Below are 16,904 nucleotides of genomic sequence, written 5' to 3' on the forward strand. Positions count from 1 at the left end.
CTGGTTTGTGGATTTACAAGGAATAAATAGGTCCCCACATTGTAACATAGCAAAAACAGCAGTATTCAGTATGCTGGAACTCCTAATATTGTTTATCCTTCTACTTTTATAATAGATGAATCCAGTATTCAAGGAGTTAAAACAAAAGCTATAAGGCAAGAGGCAGACTGACTCATTTCCACCCCTCAATGACAGTTTGCTTGGTGGAAACTGTTTCCAAAAAAACAGCTTTAAGAAATCAGCATTAGAATTAAAAGAGAATGAAGCCATGTACAGGGGCGCCAAGCTGCTATGAAACGAAAGAGACACCATCTGCCTTCCTCTCTGTCAGCCGATTACATAACCTCATTAAAGTGCTCAGGAATAAATGTTCGGAACTGTCCAGCTGGGCAATGACACGGTGCTAGCGACTGGAAACTTGTTCCTGGAGATGTCACAGTCCAGAAATGCTTCTAGAAGCTGCCAGGGCCAATAGATCAACCATTTTACACTAATGTCAGCCAGAAGAAAGCTGCAATACCCAGTATTAACAAAAGCGAAACAACAACAGCAAGTTGGGAAAGGAATAAAGCATTAAAGCTTAACCCATACATGGGTATCCTCACTGTGCACCAAATAGTAGCTCATACAAAGATGTGGGTCAAGGGGTAAGCTATACACAATTTTAATCTATTACTACTGAGTGATTTCATCTACATGACGGCAGACACCTCATTAGGCTTGAGCTAAACATGAGATTTGTTTGTAGCTTTGCTATTATTATTATTATATAAGGTACTTATATAGCGCCATCAATTTATGCAGCACTTTACCTATACATTGTACATTCACATCGGTCCCTACCCTCAAGGAGCTTACAATATAAGGTCCCTAACTCACATTCATGCACACTAGGGCCAATTTAGACAGAAGCCAACTAACCTACCAGCATGTCTTTGGAGAGTGGGAGGAAACCGGAGTACCTGGAGGAAACCCACGCAGGCACAGGGAGAACATGCAAACAGGTAGGTAGTGTCGTGGTTGGGATTCAAACCAGTGACCTTTTTTACTAGGCAAGAGTGCTACCCACTACACCACTGTGCGATTAAAAACGGCTAGTAAAAAATCACTAGCAGTAGCAACTGATCGCTAAATAGATGGCACATACAGCTAAATATTGAGTAAGATACAAAAAGAACATGTAGCAGTAATAACTCTTCAATGATCTTACAATGCTCCAATCAAACTACTACCACAATGCTTCTAGAACAGTTTCCTCCGTAAGTAGCCATTTGCTCCATCTGTGTAGTGATCATTTGCTACTCTCAACAAATTTAATAGCATGATTGAGCTACTCAAAATCTCCCAAATAAACCTGGACTAATAAGGTGACTTCCAGCAACTAATAAATCTCTCAGTAGCAAGAGATAAAAAATTGCCTGTGTAGCTTAGCTCTTAAGTTGACTAAGAAAAAAAGTAATTAACTATGGACTGGGATTATTTAGGCACCAAGAACACTGTATTTAAAACTTGTATAGATTTTATAACATGATTAAAATCTATTCAATAAAAAGTATCCACAGTATTCACTGTCATGTATAGACCACCCCACATATGTTAACAAATAACTGTATGGTAATCACAGTCATCCATATGAATACTGACGCGTTTCAATTAAAAAATTCTTCTTCGGGGAAGAGTTGGTTCATATACAATGCTAGAAAATCAGCATAATTTATCAGCCTGCCCCTTTAAAGTGTCCGTCAAGTGTCACTCATCCCATCAGGTAGAGAATTAGGGAGCACAAAGAAATCCCTCTGGAGTAATCGAAATAGGCCAACCTGGACCTCAAAACATGAAAAGTCTGCAGTACAAAAACCATGCAGCTTGCCATAAGCCTAGTACACACGATCAGAAAATTGGGAAAAAAATGCTGCTTTCGAAGCGATCGTATGATAATCTGATCATTAGTACCCAGCTTTCAGGAGCCAATCAGGATAGTTCATCTGAAATTATCCAAAGGGACAACAGGAAAATTTTTCTCATATGATACCAGATCGTACGATTTTGTTTAATCAGTACAGTTTTTGTCTTAAAGAAAATTAGAAGAGCAAGACTATGCATGCTCGGAAAGGGAAGAATACATTACACAACACATTATATCACTTCCGAAATTGTATTCTGTCGACGATCATTCGTCCAATATTCTCATTGTGTGTACAAGGCTTTAAACTGCAGGAAATATTTAGATCCCCCCAGATCTAAGCTAATCGGCCAGTACTATACAAAAGGGAACCCTGGAAATGAAGGATATCATGAGCAAGGCTCCAACAATTCACAAGCTGAACTATAAAATATGCCAATATTGATTCTAAAGATGGATTAAACTTCCATACAACTAAAATGGCATGACGTTCCCTGTGATGCAAAAGAAAAAAGTGTGATTTACACTGAGATCCCTACCTCACACTGACTGCTATGTAAAGTATATGAATAGCTTTACAGCAGACTGAATACACCAACACAAGAAGAATACTATTAATATCTCATTAACAACCCTCTCCCTTCCTCCTGTAAAGATTTTACCAAGGATTATTTTTCAAGCATACAAACATTCCTGTAACTCAAGATGTATTTTTATGGCAAGGAATAGCCTCTTATGTTCTTGCATTAAACAAAATGGATTCCACTTGTAGTAAGGCAGCATCGCCAAGCAGCTTAAATTTAGCCCAAAAAAAAAAAAAAGAACGCTCAAAGAATGTATAAATTTTCGAATTTCACCCTCATACAAGTTGCCACTTCTTCCTCGGCGTGTTAAACAGAAGAGGAAAAAACATTTGAATTCACATCAGAGGCTATGCGGCTGTCAACTCCCTGCTTTCTGGCTCTGTTCCCACACAAGACAGCTTTATGGTTGACACTAAAAAGGAATCAATGAAAGTCCAGGGGTCGACGTTTCATTTTTATCTAACGCGATCCACTGAGGACCAATCACGGCTGGCCTACTATCGACCAGAGCCCACCTTCTCCTTTGTCACCAACGAGGGATTGAAATGCGATGACAATCCCCTGATACAATGATAAACCTGGCAATGATCAGTCAAATTTCACTTTCATATTAAAAGTAGTCTAGGACATTGATATGCTCTTAATGTATTCTAACAGCTTTTACTGTAAGGTTGAATGGAGAGGTGTCTATCGTACAAAGCCAAAAAGTGTCTGAAAGTCTCAACCATGGCAACCAACCAGATTATTCTTTTCATTTTCCAACATAAAGGTAGCAATTCAGCAAAGGAAAATAACATGTGGAAATCGAAAGTGTTTTAAAAGAAGGTCTCACTGTAGCCCATTGTCAATCAAAAGCATACCAAGCTGTCATATATTCAGTTCAAATTGACTTAGACACCAAGACAAGTTTCACTGTGAAACACTTTTGACACGCGGTGCTTATTGTCGCCCAACTGTTTGAACAAAGACTTGAACAAACAGCATTGAAAAAAAAAAAAAGGTCCCAGGAATTAGTGGAATTCATTTTCAATTTAAAACGGGGCTCCCGCTGCAGAAATCATGTTTAAATAGCAGGCTGTTTCTGCTGCCTACATGCTGGGGACAATAAAAAAGCCGGCAGGGGTTTATACTGTGAATGCTATGTTTAGATGCTAATCAGAAAACAGGTCTTTGTTTTCAGGTCTCAACTCCTCCCATAGAGGAAGGTAAATGGCAAAAGGGGGGTTTTCAGACAAAAGATAAACCAGGCATAGTTAGAATCCTAAAAATACCTTGCATACTTTCTCAGATACTTTCGAAACAAAGAATAAAACAATATTTTTATCAAAGGTAAAAAAAGGATTCCAGTCCAACCTGCTTAGCTGGTACACTGTCTTATCACCATAATGGCACTTATTGCGGACAATATTCTATTTTCTTTGCCATATTTCATGGTCTTTGTTCATCAATTTTGCACAGTTCTTAAATGAAATGGAGTATACTGGCTTATGAAAAAGCCTTGTCCACCCCAAAATAATATCATGTTTTCTGGAAGGTGTGGGATAGTTAAACAACTCGACAGCCCGTGAAATCTCTGAACTTGTGTTCCTAGAACTGAACACCTGCTGTGGCCATTATGTACAATTAGTAACTTATAACAACCATTTACAATCCCCATTGAATGTTTTCACTCTAATGTAAGGAAAAGTGATATCTAATTGGCTGCTGTGGATTTCGTCAAAATAACTGCTACTTGCACTGTATTATTAAGGACTGCCTATTTTGTCATAGCGCTTATCTATATCACACAAAGAAGGTAGGCTAGCAAAAAAAAAAAAACTAAAACCCCAAAATGGTATTTTTGCTCAGTTAGAAAGCACAGTAAAAAATAAGAATATGACCACTGTGCTTTTGGCTTACAGTTTTCATCACAATCTCCAATCTACTTTTGAGTAACTGAAGAGTGGTTTAAATCTGCTTTAGTGTATCATTTAAAAGCTGGTATGAACAATGGAAGCCACATACCTTCTGCTGATGACAAAGGCAGCAATGAGAATGACCACCAAGACAATGCTTCCTGCCACGGACACCAACAGCACCGTAGGACTGGCTCCTTCACCGATCATGGGGGACGGAACTGAGGGAAAAAAAATATATTACTATGTATCAACCACACACTCCAAACATTAAATGTCTTAGAACTCAGATCCATTGTTTGATCTCACTTGTTGTTACTTTAAGAGCACACGTATACTTTTCGCAGGACCCATTAGACTCACCAGTATTGGTGGTGAACTCAAAAGGACCGCTAAAATCTCCGTATCCTGCTGCAGTTCGGGCACGGACATGGAAAACATAGGCAGTTAGCGGGTTAAGACCTTTGATTTCGGCGCTGCGAGTGCCAGTTTTTACAATTCGATAGCTGCGTTCATTTTGGTCCTATGGTTAGTGAAAAAAAAAGGAAAAAAGATGTCATCAGTACTCATCACAGCTATAAGCTAAATTAAGATTAGAAGACACAGCTGACATCATTTGCAACACGTTCAACAAAAATTGCTAACCAGCTAGACTGCCGCCAAGCGTTATTACCATACAGAAAAATAGCTTGAAAGAATGATAACCATCCATTTTTATGTCCCAAGCACTGGAAATAAAAGATTTGATTCTACATTACCTTTTCATAGTACTTGATTTCATACTCTAAGATGACGCCATTGGCACGGTCAGGTTCTGGCCAGGATAAGGACACACTGTGTCTGGTGATCTCCTTTGGCTGAATCTGGGTTACGGTTGATGGAGCTGCAGAAGAAACATCATGTACATGTAAAAATAAGTCTGCGTTACACAGTATTAGACATTCATTCTAAAAAGAAGTCAATCATTCAATAATTGTGCATGTTGAAAACACAATGTCTTGCAATGTAATAAATTACAGCATCCCATTTCATATAGAATGGCCAGTAGATCAATAAGTAGGTCAATAAAAATGGATCAACAGGCAAGAATTTTATTGCAGAAGAGACATGCTTTGTCTCTTGCAATAAAGCTACTTACCTGCCTGCCGAATCCACGTCATCCCTGCTTAGCCAATGAGAGTGGATGGCGATTGAGATCAGGTAGGCAGCCGACCAAAATCGTCATCAGCCAGGCATGAAGCTCCAGGCCTCATCACTGGAGCCTGAGGTGAGTATAGTTCTGCTTTAACTAAGAAAGTTCAACAAGGAAACCAAAATTTATGTATTTTTACCAATACAAACCTATAGCTCTGTATGTACTGATTATACCACCAGAGTCTAGATGAGCTATCAAACATCCATTGGAATACTAACCCTTCTGGCAAATACCATAACTTGCCAAATTACCAGTCTGGGCCTGCCCATATGGTAGCTCCTGCTCTAGCCACTGATGATCAGCTAACTGCAACTCTTTCCCATAGCCCGAAAATATTTAAAATTAACCCTTTTTTTTCATCCGCAAGCCTCTAAGGCCAATTACACAGAGCAAAGCTACTCTGTTATTCTGCTACTACAACTCCTGCTTTACTTGCTCATTGCTGAAAATAGCCCTGCTGATTTAATAGAGTAAGCTGGGAATTCAATTAATTAGGAAATATAGACCATTAACCGCCTACCTTTGCAGGGTTCCTCCCTGAGTTCTTATGAAACAAAGGATGTGGTCATCACCTATTTAATTTGAATCTATATAAAATGTCACTTTAGAATATGAGGATCGCCCACAATGTAAGATTTAGGTGACTAGTTTCTTGAAACTCTGCAAATACAAATAAGGGCTGAAGAACTAGTCCAGGGACATGACACCAACACTGAGTCATTGCTAACAAAGTCTCCTGATTCAGCAGCTAATCCTGACACCTAGGTGACTTCAGCACTAGAAGGGCTGTACAGTGCTCTTAAAGAGAAAAATATCCCTGGACTCACAAAATGTAATGACAGGCTGTTGTGATGGAGCATTTTATAGTAATACTCTTCTCACGCAGTAATGGATATACATACATTCAGTGCTACCCACAGTATCACAATAGGTCACTGCCCATGACCAATTAACCTATTATTTGTGATGAGCTGAAAGGAAGATAGTGACTTATTCAAGGACAGGCGGACTTTGAAATAACACCGGATTTAGCCAATTAATTCTTTATTGACTTTTATTAGAGACGATTAATATCTTGGATGACATACTGAATAGCACTTGTTTACTGGCCTTTGTTCTGATAACCTGCAATCATTATATTATATAAAATCAAGATTAACCTGTGCCATGCAGAGGTAAATCTGTGCTGATACAATAAAAGATAGAAGATTTCAGACATGTTGCAAAATAATTTTAGCCAAACTGATTATGGCTACCAACAATCAAAATTACTAGTGAAAATGGCTAGTGTATGGAAATATTTTAACACCGTACAGATGAAAAAAACAGGAGAATATGACTCAAAAGGTTTACTGTTATGGTTATGGCTTATTATTATATGCCTTTTTATTTCACAGCTTTTGGATTGTAGAAAGCCTGAAGAAGGGATCTATGTATCCAGAAAGCTTGATGTCTTTCCACTGAATATGCACATATCTCCTAGATTGTAAGCTCTAACGAGCAGGGCCCTCTGATTCCTCCTGTATTGAATTGTATTGTACTTGTACTGTCCTCCCTAATGTTGTAAAGCGCTGCGTAAACTGTTGGCGCTATATAAATCCTGTATAATAATAATAATATTGCGAGTACGGTTTTTGTATATAGCCCAAAAATTCATTCTGCAGAAATGGATATCACCTACTCCACCAACAAGTACTCAGTGGGCAGAAGTTATTAATTTTAGAATGCAGAGCGAGGAATTGACATATAAACACAAAAACTGCCCCAAAAAAGTTTTTAAAAAAAATGCTCCAGATGGCTAGGCTCTACCTTGTCTACACATTCTGCAATGTCACAAAGAGATGGCCTGGGAAGCTAAAGGTATTGACTGCCAATGGTTTGGGGTATCCGATTGTACTCTGTGCTCTGGTAGGATAGTATTTCTCTGTGTATCTCACTGTCTTGACTTATTATTGGTAAACACGGTGAAGCTATGTATAGAAAGTACTGGGGGGGGTCTCACACAAATGTTATGGCATCATCTGGAAGTTGCATGATGCAACTGTACTTTATATCTTTTTACACCTTGTATGTTTTTCTTTCGCTTCCGCCTGTTTTGTGGAAGTACCTTTTTTTGTCTTTTTGTAAATTGAAAAATTTGTTCAATAAAAATTACCTGATTCAAAAAATAAAAAAAATCTTGAAAGCTTGCATCTTTAACAAGTTAAATAATAATAAGTGGTAATACGTGAATGCCAAACTTTCTACACAGATTTTAGATGAAAAGAGAAAAGTTGGTTTTAGCTTTTTACTAGAAGCGTTTCCCTGGTCTTGGCTCTCAAATAGAATTTTGCAAGCATGATAAAGCCAGCCATACATGGATCGAAATTTGGTTGATCCAGCAGGGGCTGGGCAAATTTTGATCCATGTATGGGCAGGCTGGTTGTACACAAGTCAATCTACTGACCGACTAGTGTGCAACAAGCCTTTCGGGTTTTTGTCGAACATACAGAGTGTCAACGGCTAGAGCCGATAACACTGATCATTGTATTCTGATGGCCGGGATGTTTTCCTGTCGTCAAGATACAATAGCTCAGCGGGAAGGATTCCCCCATCCACATCAAATGTGGGGGAAAAAAAAATTAAAAAATCACCATGTATAGCAGATTTAAAAGACTTCTTATACCAATACTAAGCCAAGTAGGGTCTTGGTAATGCAGAAGACATCATACACATCTTAAAAATATCACAACCGCCACTTGCACATTGGATTTATAGGACTTACAATACATCTACACATTCACATACTGTTGAGTGCACTCCATTTTTAATTGTAAAGCAATATGTTGCCTGGCAATTCCCATTTCATCCAGTCTATAAAACTCTAATTTTAATGGCTGCTATGTGTTATCTGACACCTTGCAGAAAGGAGAATGGTAATGTCTGCTATCGAAACAGATTGTATCTCGTAAGTAATTTTTCAGATAAGACTTTTAAGGTGAGAACAGCCCAAACTGTTTGAAGAGTCAGCTACACAGACCTGCTTGTTGGTTTTATTGGAGCAATCTAGCAGGTATGCAGTCCGTCCAGCAGTAAAGACTCAGAAGTCACAGGTTTGATGTGTTCATCAAAGCCCAGGGGTGAGGTTTCTCAAAGTGAGTAGATCCAGATCTGATGCTCACTTCCGCAGATCGGCCATTAAACACCTAGCACTAGTTTTACTAGTACCATCAACTTGCTTGATGACATACCCAGTGGCAGTGCAGAGCAAGCTACAAAGCCTTTCCACCCTCCTCCCAGGTGTTATAAAATGTGTTTCCTGAGAATGGATTGCAGTTGAGCAGAACAGGCCTGGGCCCAGGCCTCAGAGTCTGAAATGAAGACAAGAGATGCTGAGGAGGAAGTAAACAGCTGCAATTAAAGTTCCTCAGGCTCCAGGCAATTACAAGAGAAGCAGGGCTTTGTGACGGGGCCTGTAACCTGACCTGGACCTGCAAAGTATACTGTGCCCAGCGAGCTCAGTCCAATAACCTTCCAAAGGCAATCCACAAAGCTGAAATTCCCTGCATTGCTCTGCTTGTAAACTCAGTGCTGCAAACTGCTTAAACCTGTTCTGTATGGCATTTATACAGCAGCCTTTACAGGAAAAGTATAACATATTTTTAATGCTGGCAAATTTTGAGTTATTATTCCACTATCAAAGTGGTTTTAAAGCCTTACGTTTTTGTTTTTTTTACCTTAATGCATTCTCTGCATTAAAGGTAAAAAACCTTCTACCCAGCCCCCCCTTATGTTCACCTGAGTCTGATCTTGATCCAGCGCTGTGCAAGAGAGCAGGGGCTCTCTCTGATCTCTCCCTACTCATTAGGCAGATTGATAGCAGCGGAAATCATTGGCTACCGCTGCTGTCAATCAACTTCTGTGATGAGAGAGCGTGGGACAGGGCCACGCCGCAGAGCTTGTGTCTATAGGCGCAGACAGGGCGGCTTGGGAGCAAGCCCACACAAGTGCCCCCATAGAAAGCGGCTCCCAAAAGAAGAGGAGCCAGGATTGCCTGGCGGGGGACCCCAGAAAAAGAGGATCAGGGCTTCTCTGTGCAAAACCATTGCACAAGAGCACGTGTGAGTGTAACATGTTTATTATTTTATTTAAAAAAAACTGAAGCTTTAATTATTAAGCTTTAACTTTTTACATTTGTACACCATGGATTTGCTATTGTATACAATACAGAGATTAGCCACAAGAGGGAATTCTCTGTGGCTCAGTGAAATCCTTTTGGCTCATTATTTACAGTCATATTTGAAATATCGAGATATATATTTTTTTTTGCTCCAGCCCACAGTTCAGCTTTAAACCAAATCATTGTACCCAACAGCTCTAAAGCAAACCCTTCACCTTCCTTTTCTACTCTCTATTATATTGCTCCTTGCAGATATTAGTATTATTTTTTGCAAACACCCCCAGCAGCCAACTGGGTTACTCCCACCCCGCACCCCAAAAGGCAATAAGGCAGTCTACAACATATGTGAATGACCTGCTTCATCAGGGAGCTGGCTGAAAGAACCCAGAAGAGACAACCAGCTCCTGGTGATGTCAGAGAGGAAGATGGCATTGTGGGACCAAGTATGCAGTATTGGAGTGATGGATCACAACAGAACACCACTGGGATTGCTTGGTGTTGGGGTATGCTTATTATGGATACCACAGCAAAAAAAGGAGATAATAATACAAAAAAATTACAGTGAAATTCCTTTTAATATCGTAAGACAAAACCCAATTTTCAAGCCCAGGGATTGCCTATAGGCCAGCTTATATTCAGCAAATAAAAGCACCAACTTCTCTAACCACTATGAAAAAAAAAAAAGCCAGGCTGTACTGTAAAAACATCGACTTTTCTTACAACCCCCCAACTGCCTTGGTGTACAATCCCAGCATATCACATTGCTTCTGATCCTTGTGGGACCAGTCACATAATATTCCTGGGGGTCACCTCTACTGCCCTCTAGTCCTGACTAAAAGAACACATACAGAGACCGGGGCCATCAAAAATGCAGCAAGCAGAAAAAAAAAGAAAAAAGGTTTTTACTTTAATAGTAACAAAAATGCAGATGCTGTGAAGGGAAGCAGAGTAATAAGAATGCAGTGTAGTGTAAAAAGCTGCCAATCTGCTATTATGGGGACTCCCGGTGTAAATGAAGCCTGACTATTTTTATCCATTCAGGTGAATCACAAATGTTCCAGACGCATTATGTTATAATAAAAGGATAAATCCATAACCAAACAAGCATCCCCAGATAGATGGAGACAAATAGGGCTAAAACGTTATACATATATACAGATACACGCACACATTTGTATTTACATATATACAATATATATTGCACATGCACACCTATATACACACATTTTTGTGTGTTATATAACACACTACTTCAGTAGCGTGTTATATAATCCTATCCTAAGTAATATCACTCTCCATTTCATCAAGAGCGATATCGTTTTTTTTTTAACCACATTCCACAGCGTTTGTTTGTATAGTCGCTCCTTGTCTTGCTTTATTTTTCTTGCAGCACTTCCACAAAATGGATTTCTTTTGCCATCTCCTAACACTTATAGACAAACAGATCATCTTTGTAAACCTTTTAGAAGATAAATGTGGCCGACGTAGTGTAAATAATCTTTTCAGCATGTGTTTATATGTGAAAAGCCTAGTATTTAATAATACCTATACACAGGGGCAGCCATATTTTCTCATGACCTATATAGTCCTATGTTCTCTTTTCTCTGCAGGAAAGGAAATATTCTTGTGTTGTATTGTAACAACTGCACTTGGTTCCAACTATAGACGAAAGCCGACCATAGATGGATCGAATCTCAGCTGGTAAAGCAGGGACTGGACAAAATTCGAAACATCTATGGGCAGGCTGGTTGTACCCAGGTTGAACCATTGATCGACTTGGGTACAATCAGTCTGTTGGATTTTTTTTACATGCGTTTACTGCCATCGGCTATCCGCTAGCAGTAATCATTGAGTTTTGCCAACCAAGAAGGCTTCCCCACCGGCAGAACACAATAACACAGCAGGAGGGATTCCCCCATCAACACTGAATGTGTTGATGCGGAAATCATGAGATTTTCTTTCCATCAACCCATGGTGGATAAGAAGAAAATCAAATCATCTATGACTTGCCTAACAAGCAGCTTGTCCTGATTTTACTGTAGCAGTCATTCAGTAAGGATGTTGACTGCATTGTCAACAATAAGAAATAGGATTAGTGAATATGACATAGTATGCAAGTATAAATATGGAAATTTTTTCAGTAATAACTGGGCTGGATCACACCCGCACTGTTGCCGGTGAGTTTGCCTTATTTTTTTTTTTTTTTTCAACTTTATTGAAATGTGAAAATTACATTTCATTCATTTTTATGCATTGCATGCTTTTTTGTTCGGTGCAATGTGGTGGTGTGAACTGACCTAGTGTCTTGTATTAGAACTGCTCTGGGCAAGGCTACCCAATACAGCCCTAGAACTAAAAGTAGTGGTGATGGCACCAAAACTAAGATAGCAAACTTGGGCCAAAAACCGTATCAAATTGTAAATCATGTATAACTAGAAAAGTTCCTGAAGGAAAGTACACATAATGAGCAAGACTTCCTTGTTTGCTTTTCAATGCAGTCCTAACATACCTGGTGTAAACAGGCCCTGAGGACTCAGGCTGGGTTCACACTAGTGCCAATGCGGGTTTCCCTGCATCCAATTTGCACAGCAGGAGATTGTGACCATCTCTCTATGGAGCCGGTTCATATATCTACGCAGCATCTCCGGTGCGATTTGCAGGAGCCCTGTGCGTCTTTTGGTCCGAACTCAGCCAAAAATTTGGGGCTGAAATCGGACCTGAAACGGTGAACGAGGATGCACCGGACTCCTGCTGTGAGCTGCTGCGTGCTCATATGTGAACCCAGCCTTAAGCATTCAGGTGTACAAAATACCCCTTTCAGGTTTGTACAGTTTTTTTTCTTTTTTAAATAGGTAATATATCCATGAACAAAGCAGCGTTTAGCTCCATGCAGTGGTAATTTTGACGTCAAATTTAAATTTAGCTTTAGTTTTAGTCGACGAAAATATTTTCGGCGGCAAAATTAACACTGGCTCCATATCATAGAGCAGAGTTCAGCAAAAAAAATAAAAATGTTTCAGGTGAGTATTGCATGTAAATGCATATAAAAACACACATAAATGTGTGCTGAAAAAAAGGAAGAGCATTCTTATGCTTCTAAACACAGTACACACATTTATACACACCATTACATGTGTTTTTAAGATTTTTTTTGCAAACTTCTGGCAGCAAGATCCAGCGTAAAGATAATTATATTCAAAGCGGCTGTGTGCGTGAGCCCTAAATCAGTATTCACCAAAAATACTGAGCTACCCTATAGCGTCCTGCAAATCCCAATCACCAACTGCATATTTCCATAATGCAAATGAAGAACGAAAACCCTCCAAATGCGTTGCTTTGTATTCTTCCAAGGTAAATGGGAGTTGCATGTTTTTAAGCTGCTCAGAAAGGAAGCAATTAATTAATGGCTAGGGAATGGCAACACATTGCAGAGCAGCCCTTGAGAAAAGTTACTAAAGTAAAGTAGATGTTGAGGAGCAAGACAGGAAAACACACAGAAGTGCAATCCATCATCTTGTTAAAACACAATTCCTGACTGTGTGTTTGATTAGGCTTGTGTCCTCCTGATTTCTTAACATTACTCAAACATCAGCTCTGTGCCCCCTCTGTTTCCCCAATCAATCATGCGGCATCACAACAACAGATCTGTCTCCTGGGGGGAAAGAAGAAAGTTTGTGGAGAGCCAGAAGAAGACGCCTGCACTGAGAAACATACTTAAAAGCGGTGTTAAGTACCACAACAGCGCCGGTTAAATAGGTCTAAGTGACAGCGATCCGCCGACAATCTGGCTGTTTTTGAAACATCAGAACAAATTACGCAACTACTTTATGGATTGGTTATTTCCAGTCTACCTAAGTGGACATTCTGCCAAGACACTGTTTTTTTAACTTAACAACTTAGCATTTATGTGTTCAACGTTTTCATCATTCTAGTGCACCCAGTGTATTATAAGACTGTAGACAACCCATTTCTTTTATTAAAGTTGTAATAAAGCCTCTATTTTTAAATATCAAAACACATCCGTATTGATTAGTTTTAAACAGATTCCTTTCTATATAGTTCTAAACACTAACTTTTTTTGACATTATACATCTCCACCCCTTGGCTTCTCAGAATATCCTGTCGGAGACAGGCAATCATAATGTCTCTAAAATGAATCAGATGGCATTCATTGTGACCGCACGTCCCATCATGTGTGCCCCATCATTCAGAAACGTATTCCCCATGTGAAGACGCTGGTGCTTCCTGCGCCCACATACCCTGAGTGCGCATAAAAAAGGGGGGCTATGGTGGGACTCCGTAGGATCCTGGCAAGGGAAAGGAGCCACTCTAAAACTGGGGAGGGGGACCAGCGCTCAAGGGACCAACTGAACCTGGAGGGAACATTGAGGCTACATTCACATCTAGAAGAAGTGAAAAAAGAAATGGTTCTTTGTTGGCATAATTACAAAAAATTCTAATATACAATCTTTACTAAAGCAAAAGTACATACAAATATAAATTCTAATAACCAAAACTGATCATTGTGTATATATATATTTTATATCTGTATGTACTTTTGCTTCAATAAAGATTGTATATTAGAAAAAATATTTAATTATGCCTACAAAGTCCATTCCCTTTTTTCACTTCTTCTATGAGACTTAATTAGGACGTGGCATAGTGTACCCTTGGTTGTCCACAGCATTACTCTGTGAGGACACCACTATTTCCTTCCACTATAGAACATTTACACCAAAGCGTCACATTTTTAAGCATTTGAGTGGGTTTTTTGGAGCAAAATTGCAACTTATGTCAGGTGTTTCTCAACTAAAAGGTGTGGAGTGCTACTGAAAAAGGAGCAGAGAGCTTCTGGTTGAGCAGAGAACGCGCAACAAAACACTTGAAAATACACTCAAAAAGAGCTCATCTTGCGCTTTTCAGGCATTTCCATTGAAGTCTATGGGGACAAAACTGCTTGATTCTGCCCGAAAAGTAGCTCATGTACAGGCATTTAGCTACTAGTGACAGGACGCTGAGATGTGAACAAGGGCTATTATAGGTTTTTGCTTGTTGAGCGCTTTTAAGCTTTGAGCTACAAGCTGCAAAATGCTCAAGAGTGAACGTACCTAAAACAAGAACAAGTGGCATACTTTGCTAAAGAGGACCATCACCTGAAAATCATTCTCTTCTCACACCCCAAGTCTCCAATGCAGTTTTTTTTTTTTTTGGGGGGGGGGGGTTTGTAGCCATTAGCTGCAAGCGTTGATCGAATGCTGGTTTTCCAGCATGACCATTAGACCAGCTTCTTTTGAACAGACAGTATTATGTATCAAGAGTTGCTATGTATGTACTGGGCTTAACACTCTATCCTTAGGATTCTGATACAACTACCTCATCCACAAATGTGCAGCTAAGGTAGGACAACCCGGTCTTCTGTGAAAGATCAAAGTACTCCTGTGATAGAACGTCATGTAGCACGTATTTAGACAAACTAAAGGAAATGATTGGCCCAATATGGCCGTGTAATATCAAATTTACCACCTATCAGAAAACTCCCTAACATCTGCCATCATAGTTGTCTATTTCAGAGGCCGATGATTTGCCTTTAAATAAAAAACACATGTACCTGACACTTTGTTTTTGTGATTTCCTTCCTCCTCCCCAAATCCACACCTTTCTTCCAACTCAAAGTTGCATCCTGTGACACCAAAGAAATAGACAGCTGCAGCTTGCCAAATCCATAGCCAAATACACTAGACTATTAACAGCAGAGAGTTCCTAACAGCAGGAGGTCAGGGCTGTGTGTTCAGGCTGCCCTACAATACGCCTTTCTTTCTGGATAAAGCAGGTGACAACATCCTGCTGGCAAGCAGCACGTCTGGCTAACAAACATCCATTTTGCTTTATGGCAGATGCAGATCTAACTACTACCTATATCTTCTCTCCATAAAGACAGGAGAAGTCTGCTCCTATTAGCTGCTACAAGTCTTCATTAGACCGGCTCCTTTCCACAAAGCAGAGACAAAACCAGACGTGAATAGTACCGAGCCCATTTAATTATGGCTTAGCGCTGGGAATGTCTGTTTAACCCTTATATAAACCAAACCACTGTAAATTCCACTAGAACAAAGCCTTTATTGCAAGCTTTGCACCCCATTATTAGGTTATATCCAGTAAAGGTAAATTGTGTTGCTCTAGATTTCATCACTGGTGCCCTAAAACTCTGGAGCTAGAATTTGGGACGTTCAAACGGAAATTGAGAAAAATCAGAGCATTCAAAAGTACCATTATGGACTTAACACATTTCAGATGAAAACCCTTAAAGATGTAGTTTCATTCCATTCCAATGTTTGGAATTCAACACTCGATTTTGGGATTCATGTGCACAAACGAGAGCCACATTCAAAGGTAGAATTTCATTACTTTCTCCTTTTGATTGCCCTCATCACTACAGTCGAAATTGATCATCAATTTGATCCCATTAACGATTGCAAAACAGAACAGATATTCTGAAAACAAAGGTTTTCAAACAAAAATTCTACTGGGAGTATGACCAGATTTAAGCCTAATTAAAATTTGGCTGGTTCTGCAGGGACCATCCGAGATTCGATCCATGTATGGGCAGACTGACTGTAGCCAAGTTGATCCATCAACAACCATCCTGTTGGATTTTTTTTTTTTTTTACATATGATTATTGCTGGTGGCTACAGCCAATAGCAGTAGTCATTGTGTTCTGCTGGCCAGGAAGGCTCCCTGCACCCCCTGCTGGCAGAATTGACGATACTAAGCAAGGCAGGGCAATAACTTCTCCGCAGGATGTGGAAACCTTGCAAAAAGACCTGAACAAATTAATGGGGTGGGCGACTACATGGCAAATGAGGTTCAATGTAGAAAAATGTAAAATAATGCATTTGGGTGGCAAAAATATGAATGCAATCTATACACTGGGGGGAGAACCTCTGGGGGAATCTAGGATGGAAAAGGACCTGGGGGTCCTAGTAGATGATAGGCTCAGCAATGGCATGCAATGCCAAGCTGCTGCTAATAAGGCAAACAGAATATTGGCATGTATTAAAAGGGGGATCAACTCCAGAGATAAAACGATAATTCTCCCACTCTACAAGACTCTGGTCCGGCCGCACCTGGAGTATGCTGTCCAGTTCTGGGCACCAGTCCTCAGGAAGG

General features: G+C 39.8%; 1 protein-coding gene across 2 annotated transcripts in view; it reads right to left on the reverse strand.

The window, feature by feature from the left end:
- EPHA4 (EPH receptor A4) overlaps nt 1–16,904 on the reverse strand; it is a 96,950-nt gene that overhangs the window by 23,474 nt on the left and 56,572 nt on the right. For both annotated transcript variants that reach the window (XM_073625944.1, XM_073625943.1), the window contains exons 6-8: nt 5,141–5,265; nt 4,746–4,905; nt 4,492–4,603 (exon numbers count right to left, since the gene is read on the reverse strand). In XM_073625944.1, the coding sequence (XP_073482045.1) occupies nt 4,492–4,603; nt 4,746–4,905; nt 5,141–5,265 (397 nt within the window). The remainder of the gene's footprint in view (nt 1–4,491; nt 4,604–4,745; nt 4,906–5,140; nt 5,266–16,904) is intronic.

Source organism: Aquarana catesbeiana, linkage group LG04 (genome assembly GCF_042186555.1).
Source record: "Aquarana catesbeiana isolate 2022-GZ linkage group LG04, ASM4218655v1, whole genome shotgun sequence".
NCBI classification, from domain to species: Eukaryota; Metazoa; Chordata; class Amphibia; order Anura; family Ranidae; genus Aquarana; species Aquarana catesbeiana.